Source organism: Hyperoodon ampullatus (assembly GCF_949752795.1).
Source record: "Hyperoodon ampullatus genome assembly, chromosome: 9".
Lineage (NCBI taxonomy): Eukaryota > Metazoa > Chordata > Mammalia > Artiodactyla > Ziphiidae > Hyperoodon > Hyperoodon ampullatus.
In genome coordinates, this window is record NC_136922.1 from 76,740,458 (window position 1) to 76,759,974 (window position 19,517).

The 19,517-nt window shown below is 37.2% G+C and overlaps 1 protein-coding gene across 1 annotated transcript in view; it reads left to right on the plus strand.

Annotated features, from left to right (window-relative positions):
• The window catches only part of CFTR (CF transmembrane conductance regulator), a gene marked incomplete at its 5' end in the record, with an annotated part of 186,642 nt that overhangs the window by 31,192 nt on the left and 135,933 nt on the right, over window positions 1-19,517 (plus strand). The window contains 5 exons of the mRNA XM_079711019.1: window positions 501-609; window positions 11,031-11,246; window positions 14,432-14,521; window positions 15,371-15,534; window positions 16,354-16,479. Of these exons, the coding sequence (XP_079567145.1) occupies window positions 501-609; window positions 11,031-11,246; window positions 14,432-14,521; window positions 15,371-15,534; window positions 16,354-16,479 (705 nt within the window). The remainder of the gene's footprint in view (window positions 1-500; window positions 610-11,030; window positions 11,247-14,431; window positions 14,522-15,370; window positions 15,535-16,353; window positions 16,480-19,517) is intronic.

The window sequence follows — 19,517 nt, forward strand, 5'->3', positions numbered from 1 at the left end:
TAAAAACAACAAGTTTTTCTAATGTTAAATCACAGAAAAATCCACCTGACTTTTAATCTTGTTTTTGGTTTGACAGTTAGATTTTGTAAAATCCACTACAATTCTAAACAGGTAAAGATCAAGAGGTGAAGGGAAAAAATTAAATATTTATTTTTCACCTTGTTCTAAGCACAGCAATGTGTATTCATAAGAGTCATATTTTATTTGTCCACCTCTTGCATTCATTGCTTCTTAGAAGCCCAGAACCTTTCTTTAACACATATAGTGTGGCCTTTTCATGAAGTCAACTCCTTGAAAATTGATATATGGCGGAGCATTGAATTCTGCCAAACATCTGCCTGAGCATTGGTGTTGGAAGGTCCCCCCAAGGTTTTGTCTTTTTAGTCACTTGGGTTAATCTCATTGAATGTACTTGTGTGAATAAAACTATGTTAAGGGAAATAGAGAACTCAGATATTTGCACGTGCAACTTACTGTTCCCACTTTGTATTCTTTTGCAGAGAATGGGATAGAGAATTGGCCTCAAAGAAAAATCCCAAACTCATTAATGCCCTTCGGCGATGCTTTTTCTGGAGATTTATGTTCTACGGAATCATATTATATTTAGGGGTAAGGATCTCATTTGTAAGTTCATTATGGGTAAAATAATTATATTCATTTTTATTATTTATTTTTGGTTTTGTTGGGTCTTCATTGCTGCACGTGGGCTTTCTCTAGTTGCGGTGAGCAGGGTCCACTCCTTGTTGCAGTGCATAGGCTCTAGGTGCATAGGCTTCAGTAGCTGTGGCACACAGGCTCAGTAGTTGTGGCTCACGGGCTCTGGAGCGCAGGCTCAGTAGTTGTGGCACATGGGCTTAGTTGCTCTGTGGCATGTGAGATCTTCCTGGACCAGGGCTCGAACCCGTGTCCCCTGCCTTGGCAGGCAGATTCTTAACCACTGCGTCACCAGGGAAGTCCCTATATTCATTTTTATGACTATAGAAGGACTAGGGTAATCTGGTACCCAGGTAAAAGGCTAACTCTGAATACAAAGAAACCACTAAAACTCTAGTGGAGACAAGTAAAAAATGCATTGGAACTAGGATGTCCTGGAACACAGGTGGCCATTTATAATTTCAAATGGGTTCAGTAAAATAAATTTCTTTTAAAAAGTTATTTTCTGTTATGATCCCAAATCACATTATATTACTGGTATATGAGATTGCCGATGATTTTATTTTCCTATATTCAACAGGAGAAAGTCAGGAGACAATGTCAGGAGGAGAATTAGGTAAAATTCAGCAATTACATATATGAGTGTTTGTAATATTTTGAAGTCATATCTGCATGCTGAATTGTTTCAAGAAAAAATAGAAAAAATTAAAAATATGGCAGTGAGGTACTCCTGCAGTATGTTTGCTCAGTCTCCTATGTCTTCCTCATTGTGAAGAGAGCTCAATGCGTGAAGATCCCAGGCTTTATGGTGTTTAAGTGCAGTCTGGGATGTTCCCCAGCTGTTGTCAAATATAACTCTGATCTATTATTATTTACCTCACCAGAGCATCATTTGGAATCCTTGACTGTAATCTGTAAAACTGATGGCAAGTTGAAAACTTATTTAGTCTTCAAGTAAAGGCTGTGCACAGTATTTGCTTTGGGAGGTTAGATACTAGTTGAATGGATTTGTGTTGTAATTATATTGGTCTTCATGCCTTTGGGAGTGAGGGTTGCCATAGTGTCTCCCGAAGAGATGCCATGCAAGTTGCATTGCTTTAAGAACTTGTACTTGATACACAGCAAATAAATACGTTTACACATTTATTTTGACAAAGATGACCACATTTAGGTCCCCAATGTTTTGTAATGCTATTGATTACCTCCTGGGAGAAATGCTCTGGCTTTTGAAATTATCTGTCTATTGATGTCCGTCTATCTATTTATCTCTCTCTCTCTCTCTCTCTCTCTCTCTCTCTCTCTGTAGAAACCTGCAGCCGTTTGGGGGTGAAAATATTTTATCTGTAAATATGAATAAGGTAGCTGAAGAATTAACTATCTTTTAAGATATCTTTGAGGTGATTTTTCTTAATGAGAGCACCCAGAGCTTTGGGAAACAGTATTTTTAAATTTTATTTATTTATTTTTAAATTTTTATTTATTTTTTGGCTGCGTTGGGTCTTTGTTGCTGTGAGCAGGCTTTCTCTAGCTGCGGTGAGCGGGGACTACTCTTCGTTGCAGTGCGTGGGCTTCTCATTGCGGTGGCTTCTCTTGTTGCGGAGCACGGGCTCTAGGCGCGCGGGCTTCAGTAGTTGTGGCACATGTGCTTAGTTGCTCCGTGGCATGTGGGATCTTCCCAGACCAGGGATCGAACACGTGTCCCCTGCATTTGCAGGCGGATTCTTAACCACTGCATCAACCAGGGAAGTCCCAGTTTGGGGGAACAATTTTATCCATAGCTCTGGCTCCATTTGACTTAATTTTTTAAAATGTTTTGTTGTTTGCCTTAATGAGTATACTCTCTGCATTTGAATCAGTGTATAGAAGTACAGTTTACTCTGCCCATAGCATGTAAGAATACAACATTCTTTTTTTAAAATATATGCTTAGCACTGAGTTGTTTTTCTAGTATTGTACTAATATAGTCACTAATCTATGTCACCCATTTTATTTATTTATTTATTTGGCTGTGTTGGGTCTTCGTTGCTGCATGTGGGCTTTCTCTAGTTGCAGTGAGTGGGGGCTACTCTTCGTTGCGATGTGTGGGCTTCTCATTGCGGTGGCTTCTCTTGTTGCAGAGCACGGGCTCTAGACACGTGGGCTTCAGTAGTTGTGGCTCGCGGGATGTAGAGCACAGGCTCAGTAGTTTTGGTGCATGGACTTAGTTGTTCCCCGGCTTGTGGGATCTTCCTGGACCAGGGATCGAACCCATGTCCCCTGCATTGGCAGGTGGATTCTTAACCACTGCGCCACCAGGGAAGTCCCAAGAATGCAACATTCTTAGTAAGTCATCCTTGGATTAAAGTGAATGATATTTCAATTAATTGTTATGTCATAACTAAGATTGTATAGAAACTCAAAATTTTCTCTTCATGTTCTCCATCGCATGCTGCTTCCATCGGTTAACATAAGCACAACTGAGTAGAAGCTGGGAGAGAGGCTGAATTATTAAGTCCCTTTTATGCTCTGCCTGACTTGTGAGATAATTTATTCCTCTAGATTCCACCAGCTTAGAAGTTTCATGTGAACCAAAGCAGTCACCTAAACATGAAAATTTCGATGATACATGAACATATTTATAAAATTTATTTTTGGTCTGGTATACACAGATCAAAAAATAAACAAAATATAGTTTAATATTTATTGAGTACCTAATCTGTTCCAGGTTCAGCATTAAGCCCTTTATACAGATTATTTTTGGTCATTCTCCTAGCAACTCCATGGAGCAGACATTAGTATCTCAAATATATAGAAAAGGAAATTGAGATGCAGAAAATTAAGTAACTTTTCCAATGTTAGGTATGTGGTAAATCTGAGTGATAGCCAGGTCTCTTTGGTTCCAAAACCTATGACCCTTGCGTTAGATCAGATTATAATTGCTATGTAACTGTATTTGTAATGATTGTATGTAGGTACTCAATAGAATGGTGACTGTAGTAATCAGTCTTGGGTCTGCTGAGCTTCTTTGCATCTGCTCAGGAGATATAGGTTAAAAGCTTGAATGTTGAAGATTCTTCCAGGGTCACCTCAGCAGCCAGATATAACATTGCCTTTAACATTTAAGACTCCCAGCATAAAGGAAAAACTGGCCGTTGAAGAATTGAGTGTGCAAGTCAGTTAAGGACAGTCAGAGGGAAGCCAAAGGAAGGGAGTCCTGTAGGCAGATTACTGAGAGAATATGGTTGTCACAATACCTTTATTATGATAAGAAATTTACAAACATTCACTCAAATATATTCTTGACTCCTAGGCAGCTCTGGGCATATTTCCATCATCAAATTGAGGTAAATGTCAGTGCAACTTGAGTCAAACTACTTTTAATATTTAAATTTGTTAAACTCCAAGAAATTTAAGGTCATAAAGAAGTCTTAGGACTTAGGCTGTTAGAGTTTTCAAGTCCCACAGTCTGTCTTGCAAAAGATCTTTGTCCCTTATGTTTTGACAGTGACATTGGGTAGGTGTTGAATTTAAGCATACTGCTAACTAAGAGAGTGTTTTGGGGAATTCTGCACACAGGTAGTCTCTGACTTAAGCACTTTGACTTACTTTTGTCCTTTTCACCTAAGGTCACCTACCTCCAGCAAATTTTCTAGATGCCTGTCATGGAGAACTCTTTTCTCAGCTTCCTCTCACATCCCCCCATATCTAGCTGCTTCTCTAACCCCAGCAGGGACTTGAATGCTACACTGCCTACACTCACCCTACATCCTGAATATTTCTACCCTCTACTAGAACCCCCATCCATAACACACATGCTGTACTTCCTGTGCTCCCCACAGTGTGCTATCCAGTTCCTATGTCAAGGTTTGGAAAATCATGGGGTTTAGATTTCTTTGAAACAGAGAATTTTTACTTTAGAGTAACCAGCAGCCCAACCCCAGATAATGTGACTTAATTGGTCTGGGATGAGCTCGGGGCTAAAGTTCCCCAGGTGATTCTGATTGAGGTAGACAAGCAGGAACGTTATCACTGAATGCATCTGACTTTCGCTAGAATCTAAGGTGAGGGTATTGGGGGGTGGTACACATGGAATTTTTAGTTTGATTTTTTTAAAATGATAATATCAAAAACATTTTAGACAAAAAATAAATATTAAGTCCTTTAATGACAGAAAGACAGTGTTTCTCAAACTTTTATATGCATACCAACCACTGCCCCCTCCCATCTGGCTAAAATGCAGATTTGGGGTGGAACCTGAGATTCTGCATTTCTAAAAGCTCCCTGGTGAAGACCCTGTTTGCCCTAGCACCATGCTTTGAGTAGCAAGGATTTACAGGGCCATGAAAGAAGAGAAAGCCTAGTTAGAAGTTACAGTTATTGTGAAAAGAGAAGTAGGCGGACTAATCATGGCCAAAGAGCCCCTGAATAGAAGTGACAAGAATCCCACTGAGATTAAATGTGGCTGAGGGTTTACTGCAGTGTCCCAACGTTAACTGTTAATTTTCTGTATCTTCCTCCGGCACTCTCTCTCAAGACTCTGCTGGAGAGAAGTAGATAGATGACTGTGTGCGTGGAGAGGGCAAAGGTTTAGCTAGGAGGGACTATGTTTCTCTTCCAAGACTGCATGGAGGAGATGATCCATCTCTTTCTGTAAAACATTGTTATGCAGGTTGGTTAGGCTTTTACAGTACTATTGAACACAGAGGTGCTCCAAGAGCATTTACCATTATATGTGCTTCTGAAGGCGAACCTAGGAATCCAACACCATGTCTGGTAGGATATTGTATCTAGGGCAAAATGCGTCTGTTCTCACGTGTGAAATTTTGAACAAAATCGATTTGTAAGTTAGGAATTGTCTGTGATCTTGTACTTTCAACTTAAACTAGGTATGAGGGGGCCCAGTTTCCTCATTCTTGGTGTGAACATGGTGCCTCTTTACTTCTTGTAGTTAACCAGTATCCTGTGGTGACTAGTGAGTGTGACGTGGTGAAAGTGTACAGTTTCTATGATCCCTTCTACCTTTTACTTATGTGTCTATGATACGGGGCCTAGAGAAATGGCTTTATCTTAAGTTACACTGGTAACTTTATTTGGTAGGTTGATACTGAACTAGTCACAGTGCTTGAATTGATCAACTGCCAGGTCATATTATAACATTGTCTTTTCTATTTAAGGTTATGAATAAGATGTGGGGCTCTGGAGTCAAACTATCTGGTTCAAATCCTAGTTTTACCACTTGCTAGCTGTCTGATACTGGGAGAGTTATTTAAATTCTTTTTGTCTTAGTTTCTTTGATTGTAAGATGGAGACAATAATAGCACATATTTCATAGAATTATTGTGAGAATTAAACAAGTTAAGCATATAGAATAGATCCTGGTACATAGCAAGTGCTTTATAAATGTTACCTGTTACTGTATCATTAAATACAATCTCCACCTACCTTCACAAATACTCCTATTATTTGCGTTTACTTTTCTCTCTGTATATGCTATAAGCAAGTCTTAAAGTACCAGTTTCATTTTTATAGGGCACAGGAAAATATTTTGCTAATGTTTAAAAATGATACCTAGATTCTAAGCATTACTTCAGAAATTAAAATTAATATTTTAACGTGTCTTCCATTATTGCATTTTCTGGATTAAACCTACTTTTGCTGCTATATCAGCAAGTCTAGGATTTTTTTCTTACAAAACGTGAAGAACAGAGCTTAGATTTCTAGTGAAGACATTGCTGGTAATAGTTAATAAGTCAATGAACACTCAAAGGAAAATACCAAAAGCAAAACATTTTAAATTAGGCACTAAGTCTAAAAACATGATTCAGGGTAGACAAATACTATAACAATATTTTTGAGATTCTGTTCTTGGTATGGCAGCAGTCCCCAACCTTTTTGGGACCAGGGACCAGTTTCGTGGAAGACAATGTTTCCACGGACTGGGGGGAGGGGGGAAGGTTTCAGGATTATTCAAGCACATTACGTTTATTGTGCATTTTATTTCTATTATTATTACATTGTAATATATAATGAAATAATTATACAACTCACCATAATGCAGGATCAGTGGGAGCCCTGAGCTTGTTTTCCTACAACTAGATGGTCCCATCTGGGGGCGATGGGAGACAGTGACACCCGTGTGTTGCTTATGTCCAGTCTCGTCCATAAGATGCAGCTTAATTGTCACTTGCCACTCAGTGATAGGGTTTTGATATGAGTCTGTAAGCCATTGATTTATTATGGTCTCTGTGCAGTCAAACCTCTCTGCTAATGATAACCTGTATTTGCAGCCGCTCCCCAGGGCTAGCATCACCACATCAGCTCCACCTCAGATCATCAGGCATTAGATTCTCACAAGGAGCGTGCAGCCTAGATACCTCACATGCACAGTTCACAGTAGGGTTGTTGCTCTGATGAGAATCTAATGCTGCCAATGATCTGACAGGAGACGGAGCTCAAGAGGTAATGCGAGCGATGGGGAGCAGCTGTAAATACAGATGAAGCTTTGCTCACTCACCTGCCACTCACCTCTTGCTGTGTGGCCCAGTTCTGGGGGTTGGAGACCCCTGTGGTATGGTATACATACATTTTTGTAAAAACTACATACAGTTGGGGCATTGGATAGGTTTCATTTTCTGTGCTGAATATGGAAAATTTTTTCATTTAGCCAATTGTATAAAGCCAAAAATTTCCATAAGACTCTAGTGTATCAAGATAAACAAAAACTTGACACTCTTGTTTACCCTGTCAAAGGCAGAATCTTAAGCCTTTGCTTTGGTATATAAGCCAGTAGTCTTTGTATTTTATGATAAATTCTGGGTGTATGCCTGCATGTGTGTTTACTCTGTTCTATTTTTTTGTATGCATGTTTTCTTTTTATCATTTATTTGTTGTCATAAGTTATATACAATTTTCTATCCAATATTTTATTATTTATTTTATCTTTTAAATATTCTTTTATGATTATGAAAATAATCAGATAATGATTGATAAATTTGATGTTTATCTTTCCAATTTTTTCCCATGAGAATATATACTTAATGAAGGGAGGTGGATCATTACTTTACATATGTGTTATAAATCTACTTCTCCTCTTAATGTTTTGTGAATGCTTTTACATATCATTAGATATTTCTCTTCCTAATCATTTTAGTGTTTAATGACTCATGTGGCTGTACCATAGTTTATTAGTTCCTCATTGCTGAATATTTAGATAGCCTCCAATTTTTCACTGTCATAAATAATTCTTCAATGCACATCTCTTTAAAAGCTAAATTTTAGTAGATTTTCCAGTTGCCTTCCAGAAAAGATGTATTAATTTACTTTCCTGATACTAAAGTATGAAATTCAGCCCTCACTAATGATACTTATTGTCATTTAAAAAATGTTTCCAAATTGCTAAGTGAAAAACAGTATATTATCATTTGTATTTGCATTACTTTTGGTTCCTAGTGAGTTTAAACTGTTTTTATGTATTAACTATGCATATTTCTTGTGGGGTACAAATTGCCTTTTCATATTCTTCGTCTATTTTTATTTTGGTGTGTTTGTCTCTTTCTTATTGATCTATGAGAGATTATTTTCCTCAGCCTGTCATTTGTTTCTTTTTTTTTGAATTAAAAAAAATTTTTTTAACATCTTTATTGGAGTATAATTGCTTTATAATGGTATGTTAGTTTCTGCTGTATAACAAAGTGAATCAGCTATATGTATACATATATATCCCCATATCCCCTCCCTCTTGTGTCTCCCTCCCACCCTCCCTCTCCCACCCTCCCTCTCCCACCCCTCTAGGTGGTCACAAAACACTGAACTGATCTCCCTGTGCCATACAGCTACTTCCCACTAGCTATCTACTTTACATTTGGTAGTGTATATATGTCCCTGCCACTCTCTCACGTCATCCCAGCTTACACTTCCCACTGCCGGTGTCCTCAAGTCCATTCTCTACGTCTGCGTCTTTATTCCTGTCCTGCACCTAAGGTCATAAGAACCTTTTTTTTTTTTTAGACTCCATATATATGTGTTAGCATATGGTATTTGTTTTTCTCTTTCTAACTTACTTCACTCCGTATGACAGACTCTAGGTTTATCTACCTCACTACAAATAACTCAATTTCGTTTCTTTTTATGGCTGAGTAATATTCCATTGTAGATATGTGCCACATCTTCTTTATCCATTCATCTGTCAATGGATACTTAGGTTGCTTCACATGTCCTGGCTATTGTAAATAGTGCTGCAATGAACATTGTGGTACATGGCTCTTTTTTTTGTGTGTGGTACGCGGGGCTCTCACTTGTGGCCTCTCCCGTGGCAGAGCACAGGCTCCGGACGCGCAGGCTCAGCGGCCACGGCTCACGGGCCCAGCCACTCCACAGCATGTAGGATCTTCCCGGACCGGGGCACAAACCTGTGTCCCCTGCATTGGCAGGCGGACTCTCAACCACTGTGCCATCAGGGAAGCCCCACTTATTTACTTTTTAAAAAACAAGTGCTGGCTAACACATATATATGGAATCTAAAGAAAAAAAACCAGTTCTGATGAACCTAGGGGCAGGACAGGAATAAAGACACAGACATAGAGAATGGACTTGAGAACATGGAGAGGGGGAAGTGTAAGCTGGGAAGAAGTGAGAAAGTGACATGGATATATATACACTACCAAATGTAAAACAGATAGCTAGTGGAAAGCAGCCGCATAGCACAGGGAGATCAGCTCGGTGCTTTGTGACCACCTAGAGGGGTGGGATGGGGAGGGTGGCAGGGAGACACAAGAGGGAAGAGATATGGGAACATATGTATATGTATAGCTGATTCACTTTGTTAAAAAGGAGAAACTAACACACCGTTGTAAAGCAATTATACTCCAATAAAGATGTTAAAAAAATAAAATAAAGATATGAAGTTCAAAAAAAAAAGTGCTCTTCAGTTGACATTGGCCAACTATTAACATGGTATATCTGGGTAGGTAGTTAGGGATTTTCTTTTCAGCACCTGTCTATCTGTTTGCTGTAATTCAAACTTATATTAAAATATGGCTGTGTGAGATGAGAGAACTCTAATATTCCATGTTTGTGATTAGTTTGTAAACTTTTTTTTAAACGTTTGAATCTTTTCCTACATTCACATCCTTGGTCTACACAGTTAATTTGAAATGAGGTACTGAATACCAGGTATAGAATGAGCAGCTACCCAAAGCTAGTGGTCAATCAATGATGGTGCTATAGCTTAGGATTCCTTGTGGGGGTGAAGTTGTTATAGGAAAGCATGTTCATTTATTGAGAATGAGAGGGCTGGTGGGATTGGGTACTGAGGTTTAGAAAAGACATAGTAGAAAATGGAAAAAAAAAAAAGCAAATTATGGGCTGCCAGGAAGTAATGCTGAGCAATACTGGGGGCAGGGGCAGTCTGGCTTGATAATATACATTTGAAATGGAATCAATTAGCATAATATTATTTCCCAGAAGGGTTTAGCCTCAGATCCCCATTTCACTAGGCCATCATAAAACAGAATTACAGGATTACATGTCTTTCTCTTTCAAAGGCAAATTAGCAAGATGGTTAAGACTTAGACCTTCTGGGTTCAAATCCATGTGTTCAGAGCTATTCTTATATATTCAGGCAAAATGGTAATGAATTTGATGAACAATTTGATTTAGTGATGAGTTGAAGGTCTGATGAGGAAGATTTGGAAAACACAACTTTGGTCTTCCCTTGTTAACTCATAGGCCTTTGAGGACTTGATGAATTGTTGGAAACTGGCCTGAGGCTGAAGTCTTCTGACACACTTTTTCCCTAAAATCCCCACCTATCCCAGACTGGGAAGGGTGTGGCACTGGACTTTAAATACCACCAGTGCCTTTATGCTCCTCCCTCCTGTTGCCAGTTCCCCTTTATGTGGTTGCCTCAAGAAACTGTTCATTCTGGTAATAATTCCATCACTCAAAGTGCTTTTGAAAGTTCTATTTTGAAATCACATCAAATCACTTGGGCTCTTTGGCCTCAGTTTCTTCATCTGCAATGTGAAAATACTAATGCTTCCTCTGACTCCTAAAGTTGCCATAAAAATCAAATGAAAAATATTATATGAATTGTTAAGTGCTATGTAGATGTTACCAATGAACACACTATTCCAGAAATTACACCTTTGCTTTATGGCCGCTCCTCACTTTTTAGTAAAAAATACCTCATACATAAACGTCTCCAAGTGACTTTTGCTATAACCTAAAATAAAATGTTATTTCAAAGTATAAAGATATTACAAAGGACATCAAGAGTTTCAGGTATGGCATGGCCCTCTTTCATCTTCTGTAAAGATGAAACTACTTGTGTTGAAATTATGAGGGCATTTTATGAAAGAAAAATAAAATTTCATTTCTCTGTTTTCCATCTTCTGCAGGAAGTCACCAAAGCAGTACAGCCTCTCTTACTGGGAAGAATCATTGCTTCCTATGATCCAGATAACAAGGTAGAACGCTCCATTGCGATTTACCTAGGCATAGGCTTATGCCTTCTCTTTATCGTGAGGATGCTGCTCCTTCACCCAGCCATTTTTGGCCTCCATCGCATTGGAATGCAGATGAGAATAGCTATGTTTAGTTTGATTTATAAGAAGGTAATACTTCCTTGCACAGTCTCCATGCTACGTGTTAGTGGCATCATGTTTTAAATGCCATGCTGATACAAATAAGGGGTAAATGCTGAAATCAGTTTTGCATACCTGTGAAATACATGGCAGCAATAATGAATATTTCTAATTTTCATTGATAATTCACTTCACTTCAGCTAATAATTATTGAGTGCCTTCTATAAACTGCCTATATTTTAGATTTCATTTTTTTCACTAGTCATACACCAGTTTTTGGAATCCATGGCTCCTCATTGAAATGATTCTTACTATCTGCATTAAAATCATTGACAAAATATCATCTTATGGTAAAATGCCATGTATTTTTATGTTCAATAACAAGAAATTGTTAACAATAACCCAAGCAATAGAAATTTCTACCTTAACTAGTTGTGACACAGTGGTGGTATCCACTGCCTTATTTTGAGTTAGATTTTTGTCATCCTAAGTTCTGCAAGTTAAAAATTTTTAGAATAGCACATGCATGGCAACCATAAGAAATGACATGTGCTTTCACCAGCCTGATTCATGTGTGACCCTTTGATCTACCAAGTGATTATAGAAACATGTTTGGTTGAATCATTTGGATATTGCTTTACCCTTCTTCTCTTTTTTCTTACCCCAATGTAAAAACTATATACTTGGCTTATAAGGGACATGGACCTGAAATTCCCTCTAGCAAATAACCCATAACACTTCCATAATATACATATGCAAGGTCAGTGGTGTTGTAAAACCTTGATAGCCGTACTTTATTGTTCAAAAAAGCCTTTTGTGGAGGCACAAGGGAAAAACCGAGTCTGCAGTTTAATCAAATCACCTCAGCCACAGTCTCATCAGTTCACAAGTACCAGGAAAGCATGGGTGATAAATCAATAAAAATTTTATCTTGATCCAGAAATTATATGTAAGTGAAGAAATTATTAGGTATTATTTGGAGGGTAGAATTTACACAGAATGCATATCAAAGGAAGTTGAATCCAGTTTAAAAATATTTATAAAAGTGATTTTATCATAATGGTAACTAATAGCTAAGGATGTACATGACAAGGTAACTAATAGCTAAGGATGTACATGACAAGCTTCTAAGTGATTTTTAGGTATATCATTTCATTTGACCAAAACTCCATATGGTAGAAACTATTATCCCTATTTTATGGATAAAATATTTTGAGAAGCTAAGACCTAAAAGTTATAAAACATTGTGCAAGAACTGCTTCAAAATTTCTAAAATGGATAAGTCACAGTCCTTGAAGTGGAGGGTTTTCCAACTATTAGAGAACATAAAATAAGTACTGAAATAATATAACAAGTCAAATTGTGTTATATAGGCAGAGAGAAACATGAAGTGCTCTGGGCTAAGGGGAGGGGAGATCATAGAAGGAGCAGGTTAGTTTGTGAATAAGTTCATATATAATGTTTAGCACAAATACAGTGATATATGTGCTTTCAGACCCAGAATGCATTAATGAAAAGTTAGAAGTTGTGTTTGTCCTTTTTCAACATTGATTATCTGTGTTCTTACACATTTTCTTTACCCCTCTAGCCACACCTATTGACCTGCATTGACATCATCACCAAAGAATACAATTTCATCTCCATGTGGCTGTGGTTTGGTCCCTAAAATAAACTGGTACCATATCTGACCAGTTTCATCCATGTGGCAGGCAGCCACTAATTCTTCCCACATTGTTCCAGATTTTGTAATAGAGCATAGCTTTCTTTGTTCCAAAATCTGTAACCATGATACATTCTAATTATATTTTAAATAATGAATCTAAATACAAACTAGCTTGAGCTTTGCCTGTGAATTTCAAGAAGATAAAGTTAACTAGAGTGAACAGATATTCACTGTTTATTGTGCACATAAACTCCATGTTAAGCCATGTAGAACCCATGTTAAGCCCAGTCTCAAGTTACCTGAGACTGAGTATGTTACCAAGTCATGTGTCATCCAGCTCAATGGATTCCCCCCGCCCCTGCTCCGTATTGCTCTAATAGCATTTTGGAATTAACTGCTTTATTCCTTATTCATCTGTGCTTATCTAAATGCTATTTATTATTACACACCCATCTTAAAATTCAACCTCAATAAAATATGTGCAGATTTTTATAACCAGATATGGGAACTTTCTCTTAATCACCCTATTTTATTCTATCTACTCCTTTTAACTAATTTATCATATTTAGTTATGTATGTATTAGGTTATCTTGAGGCAAGAATTATGTTTAAGAAATCTTAACAATAATCCCTGAAGCCTTGAATATAGTGATTTGTATCTACTAAGTGCTCAGTACATATGTGAGGGATTCAGTTGAAGCAAATATTAGATAGGTACTCTTCAGTCAAAGCCATCTAATGGCAAATCAATTCTTATTAAATTTTATAGGCAAAGTATGACTGTGATCTTTCATAATAATAATTTATCTACATAAAAATTCTATTTTGTATATATGGATATATTTTTCTTTGTAAAATTTAAGAATTTTTTATTAATGTAATCTTTCATAAAATTATTAATGATTAAATTATTTGTAATATAATTTTATTGACTTTAACAGTAATTTTATTCAACATAGTTACTATAAGATCGCATGAAAAATTTAAGGCCAAGATTTTATTGAAACAATTTTTTTTATTGATGTATAGTTGGTTTACAATATTGTGTTAGTTTCAAGTATACAGCAAAGTGATATAGATATATATATCTATATGTATATTTTTTAAATTCTTTTCCATTATAGGTTATTACAAGATACTGAATATAGTTCCCTGTAAGGCCAAGTTACTAATCTCAAATTTCACTGCCTTTGGTTCCATCTTTTATAAAAACAAACAAAAGCAAAAAAAAAAAACCACAAACACTCTACAGTATATAAATGAATATTTAAGTACAATGTTTTTCCCATTTTGGATTAGAAAAAATAGTTACTACTCTCTAGATACTGTAAAATAAAATAAGCAGAGGCGTGCCAGTGTAATATTTGTTGTAAAGAGAAATATTTATAAATCTGAGAAGACACTGAGTTAGATGAACATAAAATAATTTTCATTACCTTAACTTAAAAATGTGTGCATAGTTACCCAATTCCTCAGCTGTATTGTAACATTACTTATAAATATATTTGTCTACTGTTCATTGACAACATCTAACTTCCCATTTTCCTTTTAGACTTTGAAGCTGTCAAGCCGTGTTCTAGATAAAATAAGTATTGGACAACTTGTTAGTCTCCTTTCCAACAACCTGAACAAATTTGATGAAGTATGTATCTACTGATTTAATCTTTTATGCATCTTTATTATAACTCATACAACCCCAAAGGTTTTCTGGGTCAGATAACAGTAATCAGTGGTTAAGTCATAAGCATCCCTACCTTCCCTATTTCCGAAAACTGAGAAGGCTAAGTTGTGTAGCAGAGTGCCATTTTGGGGTCTCACAGAACCACCCAACTCAAGGGCACCTCAGCTTGCTTTGTATTTATGAGGTTTTTTTAAAATTCAGTCCCTATCAGATCTTGTTTCCTTTCAATACTTTAAAACAGTTATTTACTTTGGCTGAGCATGATACTCTGAGCAATTCTTGTTCAGTGCTGTCTTCTGTCACAATAAAATTCAAGGTCCTTGAGGACAGATTGTTTTATTTACCTTTGCATTTCTAGTATTTTACATGGTATCAAACCCTTAGCAGGTGCTAAATAAATTACTGTTGAATTGAGCATGCATGTATTCTGAATATATTGTCAGGTGATAGGGTTGTACAGTTGTGTAGATTGAACTTCTGAAGAGTCTTTTGTTCTCTCATGTTCTGTGTCATGGCTCTTGCTTTATCCACACAGAAGTAAGTTATTTAAAATAAATTCTTCAATCACCATGCAATTCCGCTGGAAAAAGATCACAGTGACTTGAAGTTTGTTTTGGGGGAAATCCTATGCATAGAATGCTGTGTGTTCCATGTAGTGAATACCTAGATTTTAGTGTGTTCAGAACCATGAAGTGTTTGATTGTATGAGCTCACTGTGCTTGATTTCTTTCTTCTTTGCTTGTTTTTTTCCTTTATTTTGGGGGTGGAGGATAAAATGTCAGTGGTTTTCACTGTGATTTTATTTTTCAGGGACTTGCACTGGCACATTTCGTGTGGATTGCTCCTTTGCAAGTGACATTGCTGATGGGGCTGCTCTGGGAGTTGTTAGAGGCCTGCGCCTTCTGTGGACTTGCTTTTCTCATAGTCCTTGCCCTTCTTCAAGCCGGATTCGGGAAAATGATGATGAAGTACAGGTAGCACTCTTATTTACATAGTTTGAAAGGGTTTTAAATTATGTTTTCCAAAAGCCCACTCTAATAAAACCAGAACTTCTCTGTGCACTGAACCGTGACCTCCTTGCTAGGTGTCACAAAAAAGGAATTATTTTCATGACATAAATAATACTTTCTATATCAAGGGGACATTTTTTTGCTTGTCAGTCTATAGAATTTCTTTATAAATATGTTACCATCCAGTTCACTTTTTGCACATCAGAGATTTAGGTACAATGGATAAAACATTTATGTGAATGGGAGGGAATGCATATATTTTGGGGAGAGTTTATAGGCTTTTTCTACCCTGGTTCGTGAATCATCACACCAGCCTTAGTTGCTTTTTATTACAGAATGAATCGGTGACACCAGTCACTGCTTATGAAAGCGGACTTCTAGTTTGCCAGCTAGAGCATGATAGAAAGTGTACGCATTTTGGAGTCAAATAGCTCTTAGTTTGAATCCCAGATTGCATGCTTACTAGTTACATGACCTGTGTCAAGCTGCTTCAGCCACTGTGTTTCTGGTTTTTTTCGTCTTTAAAATGGAGGTAATCACCTCTGTTAGGTTGTCAGAAGGATTAGGCGTAATGTATGACATGCATCTAATACAGTGTCTGGCACATGGGAGGCATTTACTAAATGACAGTTACTATTTTTGTTACTATATATTTGATAATAAAATAAACATCCATCTGTTTAATAAAAGAAATGTGGCTTTTCTTAAAAGCTTGGGCCGTTCTTAGTGGACATTTTGACTTGTTTTTACTAAGTATTTGATTGATGGATGGATTATTTACAGAGATCAGAGAGCTGGAAAGATTAATGAAAGACTGGTGATCACGTCAGAAATGATTGAAAATATCCAGTCGGTTAAGGCATACTGCTGGGAAGAAGCAATGGAAAAAATAATTGAAAACCTAAGACAGTAAGTCATTCTGATAATTTCAGTATCAATTGAATTAGCCAATTAAGGTTTAACATATTAAAAATGAGTATGGCAGAGTGGACTTCAGCTCATATTTGAAATTTCTGACAACCATACAGTTGTATTAAGTTATATCAGTATTCATGTGTTAGTGGCTTAATGCCATTTTCATGGGGCTATCGTTTTACATAGGTGATTAAGTATGCTATTTTGCACTACAAGGATATGTATCCCTTATGAAAGAATTGCCTGTATGTGCTTATAGCTGCTTAATATACTTATTGACTAAAATAATGATCATGATTCTAGAGACTGATTGAAACCTTAAATGGAACTGCTAGAGTAATAAGGATATGATTCTGAATCAAATAAATGATTCTCTAGTATTATAGCTTCCTTAATTTATATGTTATGACGCATGAAAAACAAACAAAAAACAAACCCTTCTGTTTGTTTACAATACGTTTGTTCTTCCTTAACTTAAGAGTAATGCAGGGTAATATCTATACATTGTGTTTCTATATACCCTCCACTTGAGAAATCAGTTCAAGTAATGAAAGCCGCCACCTGAAGTAGAATCAGTACTTGGTAACCGTCTACATCTCTGTTCTTGTTTTACCTCAGATAACCTTTCTCTCACTGATTAGTAAAGATTATAGCCAGCAAAAAAGTACAGCACAGACTGAGAGATACTGTTACTGAGAAAATTTTGGACAAAATATAAACTAGGGCATATCTATAGCTGTGACCATTTTTCTTTAGTCAAGTTCCATGTTCTACAAATTGCAATCAAAAAAATAAAAAAGGCTCTCTGAGATTCAGTGGGCATAGATCTTCTGTTAAAGGGCAAATAATTTCAGGATGAATTAGCTCATGAGAGTTTCATGGAGAAAAAAGGTACTAAAGGGAAGAGTCCCATTTTGGATGCTGTGAATATGGGTTATCAGGGATTCAGGCTGCTGATTCCAGTAGACAGTGGTAACTGAGCTGCAGGTGTGTGATTGGAACAACAAAAGAAATGCTGAAATGTTAAGTCCTTTGCGGTGTAAATAGAAAGAGTAAAAGCATATTTATTGCCCAAACATAATTGGTCACCTGTTTTTATTATGCCTTTCAAGACAAATCCAGGAAAGAAATTATATTTTCTTTCCAGAAACATCCTTAAAGATCTTGTTTAGTTGGTTGAAGGTTTTTCTCATTAACAAGTGAGTTTTCCATCACCCTTGCCCCTGGGTCACTCTTAAATGCCTGTAGGCACAGGCATAACCAGAATGATGAGGAGATTATCAGAGAATTTGGTTTTCTCAAGCTTCAGGGTAAACTCCTGGTCAGATCCTTCTAGGTGCTGACTTTTCTTGACTTTGGGTTTTTTCCCCCTCTTCCTCAAAAGTTGAAATCTGTCCTTCCTATTCTGTATTTCTGTTTAACCAATTCTAATAGCAAATGTTTGGTTTTAACTTGTATAATCCGGTTCCTTAATCTGGCATGAAATTGTAACCTGAAAAGGCTGCAAACTGCTGACGTAAATATGGGAAAGCAAGAATTGCTTCTACTCAAAAGGGCAAATAGAATGTTCTGGAAGAGATTGGCAGGATGCGCTACAAAGGGATAACCTCAGCCTGGGCCACTGCTGCACTGGGCAAAAGGCTGTGTAACACTCCCTGAAAATCTACTTCTTTATTGCTCTCTGGTAATAAAGTCACTTTCAATTTTTTTTTATAAGATAAAATATTTTTATGACTCATATAGTGTTAGTGATTTTATTATGGTGAGTACTGCTTTCTAGGTGATACTTATATATGTTCTTTTTTTTTTTTTTTTTAAGAAACTGCAAGTCTTTTATTTCACTCAGGAGCAATTATTTATTTTTATTTGTAAATGTCCATATCAGGGTATACAATTAAGCATTCTAATGATGTATTCTAATTAGCAAGACTAAAGTCATAGGGAGATTGATTCAAGATGGCAGAGTAGAAGGACATGCTCTCACTCCCTCTTTTTCTTTTTTAATTTTTTTTTTTTGCCGTACGCGGGCCTCTCACCATTGTGGCCTCTTCCGTTGCAGAGCACAGGCTTCGGACGCCAGCGGCCATGGCTCACGGGCCCAGCCGCTCCGCAGCATGTGGGATCCTCCCGGACCGGGGCACAAACCCGTGTCCCCTGCATCAGCAGGCGGACTCTCAACCACTGTGCCACTAGGGAAGCCCTCATTTTTAATTTTTAAATTTTATTTTATTTATTTTTTTATACAGCAGGTTCTTATTAGTCATCCATTTTATACACAACAGTGTATACATGTCAATCCCAATCTCCCAATTAATCACACCCCCACCGCCACCCCCCATGGCTTTCCTCCCTTGGTGTCCATACGTTTGTTCTCTACATCTGTGCCTCAACTTTTGCCCTGAAAACCGGTTCATCTGTACCATTTTTCTACATTCCACATATATGCGTTCATATACGATATTTGTTTTTCTCTTTCTGACTTACTTCACTCTGTATGACAGTCTCTAGATCCATCCATGTCTCAACAAATGATTCGATTTCGTTCCTTTTTATGGCTGAGTAATATTCCATTGTATATAGGTACCACTTCTTCTTTATCCATTTGTGTGTCGATGGGCATTTAGGTTGCTTCCATGACCATTTAGGTTGCTTCCATGACCTGGCTATTGTAAATAGTGCTGCAATGAACATTGGGGTGCATGTCTCTTTTTGAATAATGGTTTTCTCTGGGTTTATGCCCAGTAGTGGGATTGCTGGATCATATAGTAATTCTATTTTTCATTTTTTAAGGAACCTCCATACTGTTCTCCATAGTGGCTGTATCAATTTACATTCCCACCAACAGTGCAAGAGGGTTCCCTTTTCTCCACACCCTCTCCAGCATTTGTTGTTTGTAGGTTTTCTGATGATGCCCATTCTTACTGGTGTGAGGTAATACCTCATTGTGGTTTTGATTTGCATTTCTGTAATAATTGGTGATGGTGAGCAGCTTTTCATGTGCTTCTTGGCCATTTGTATGTCTTCTTTGGAGA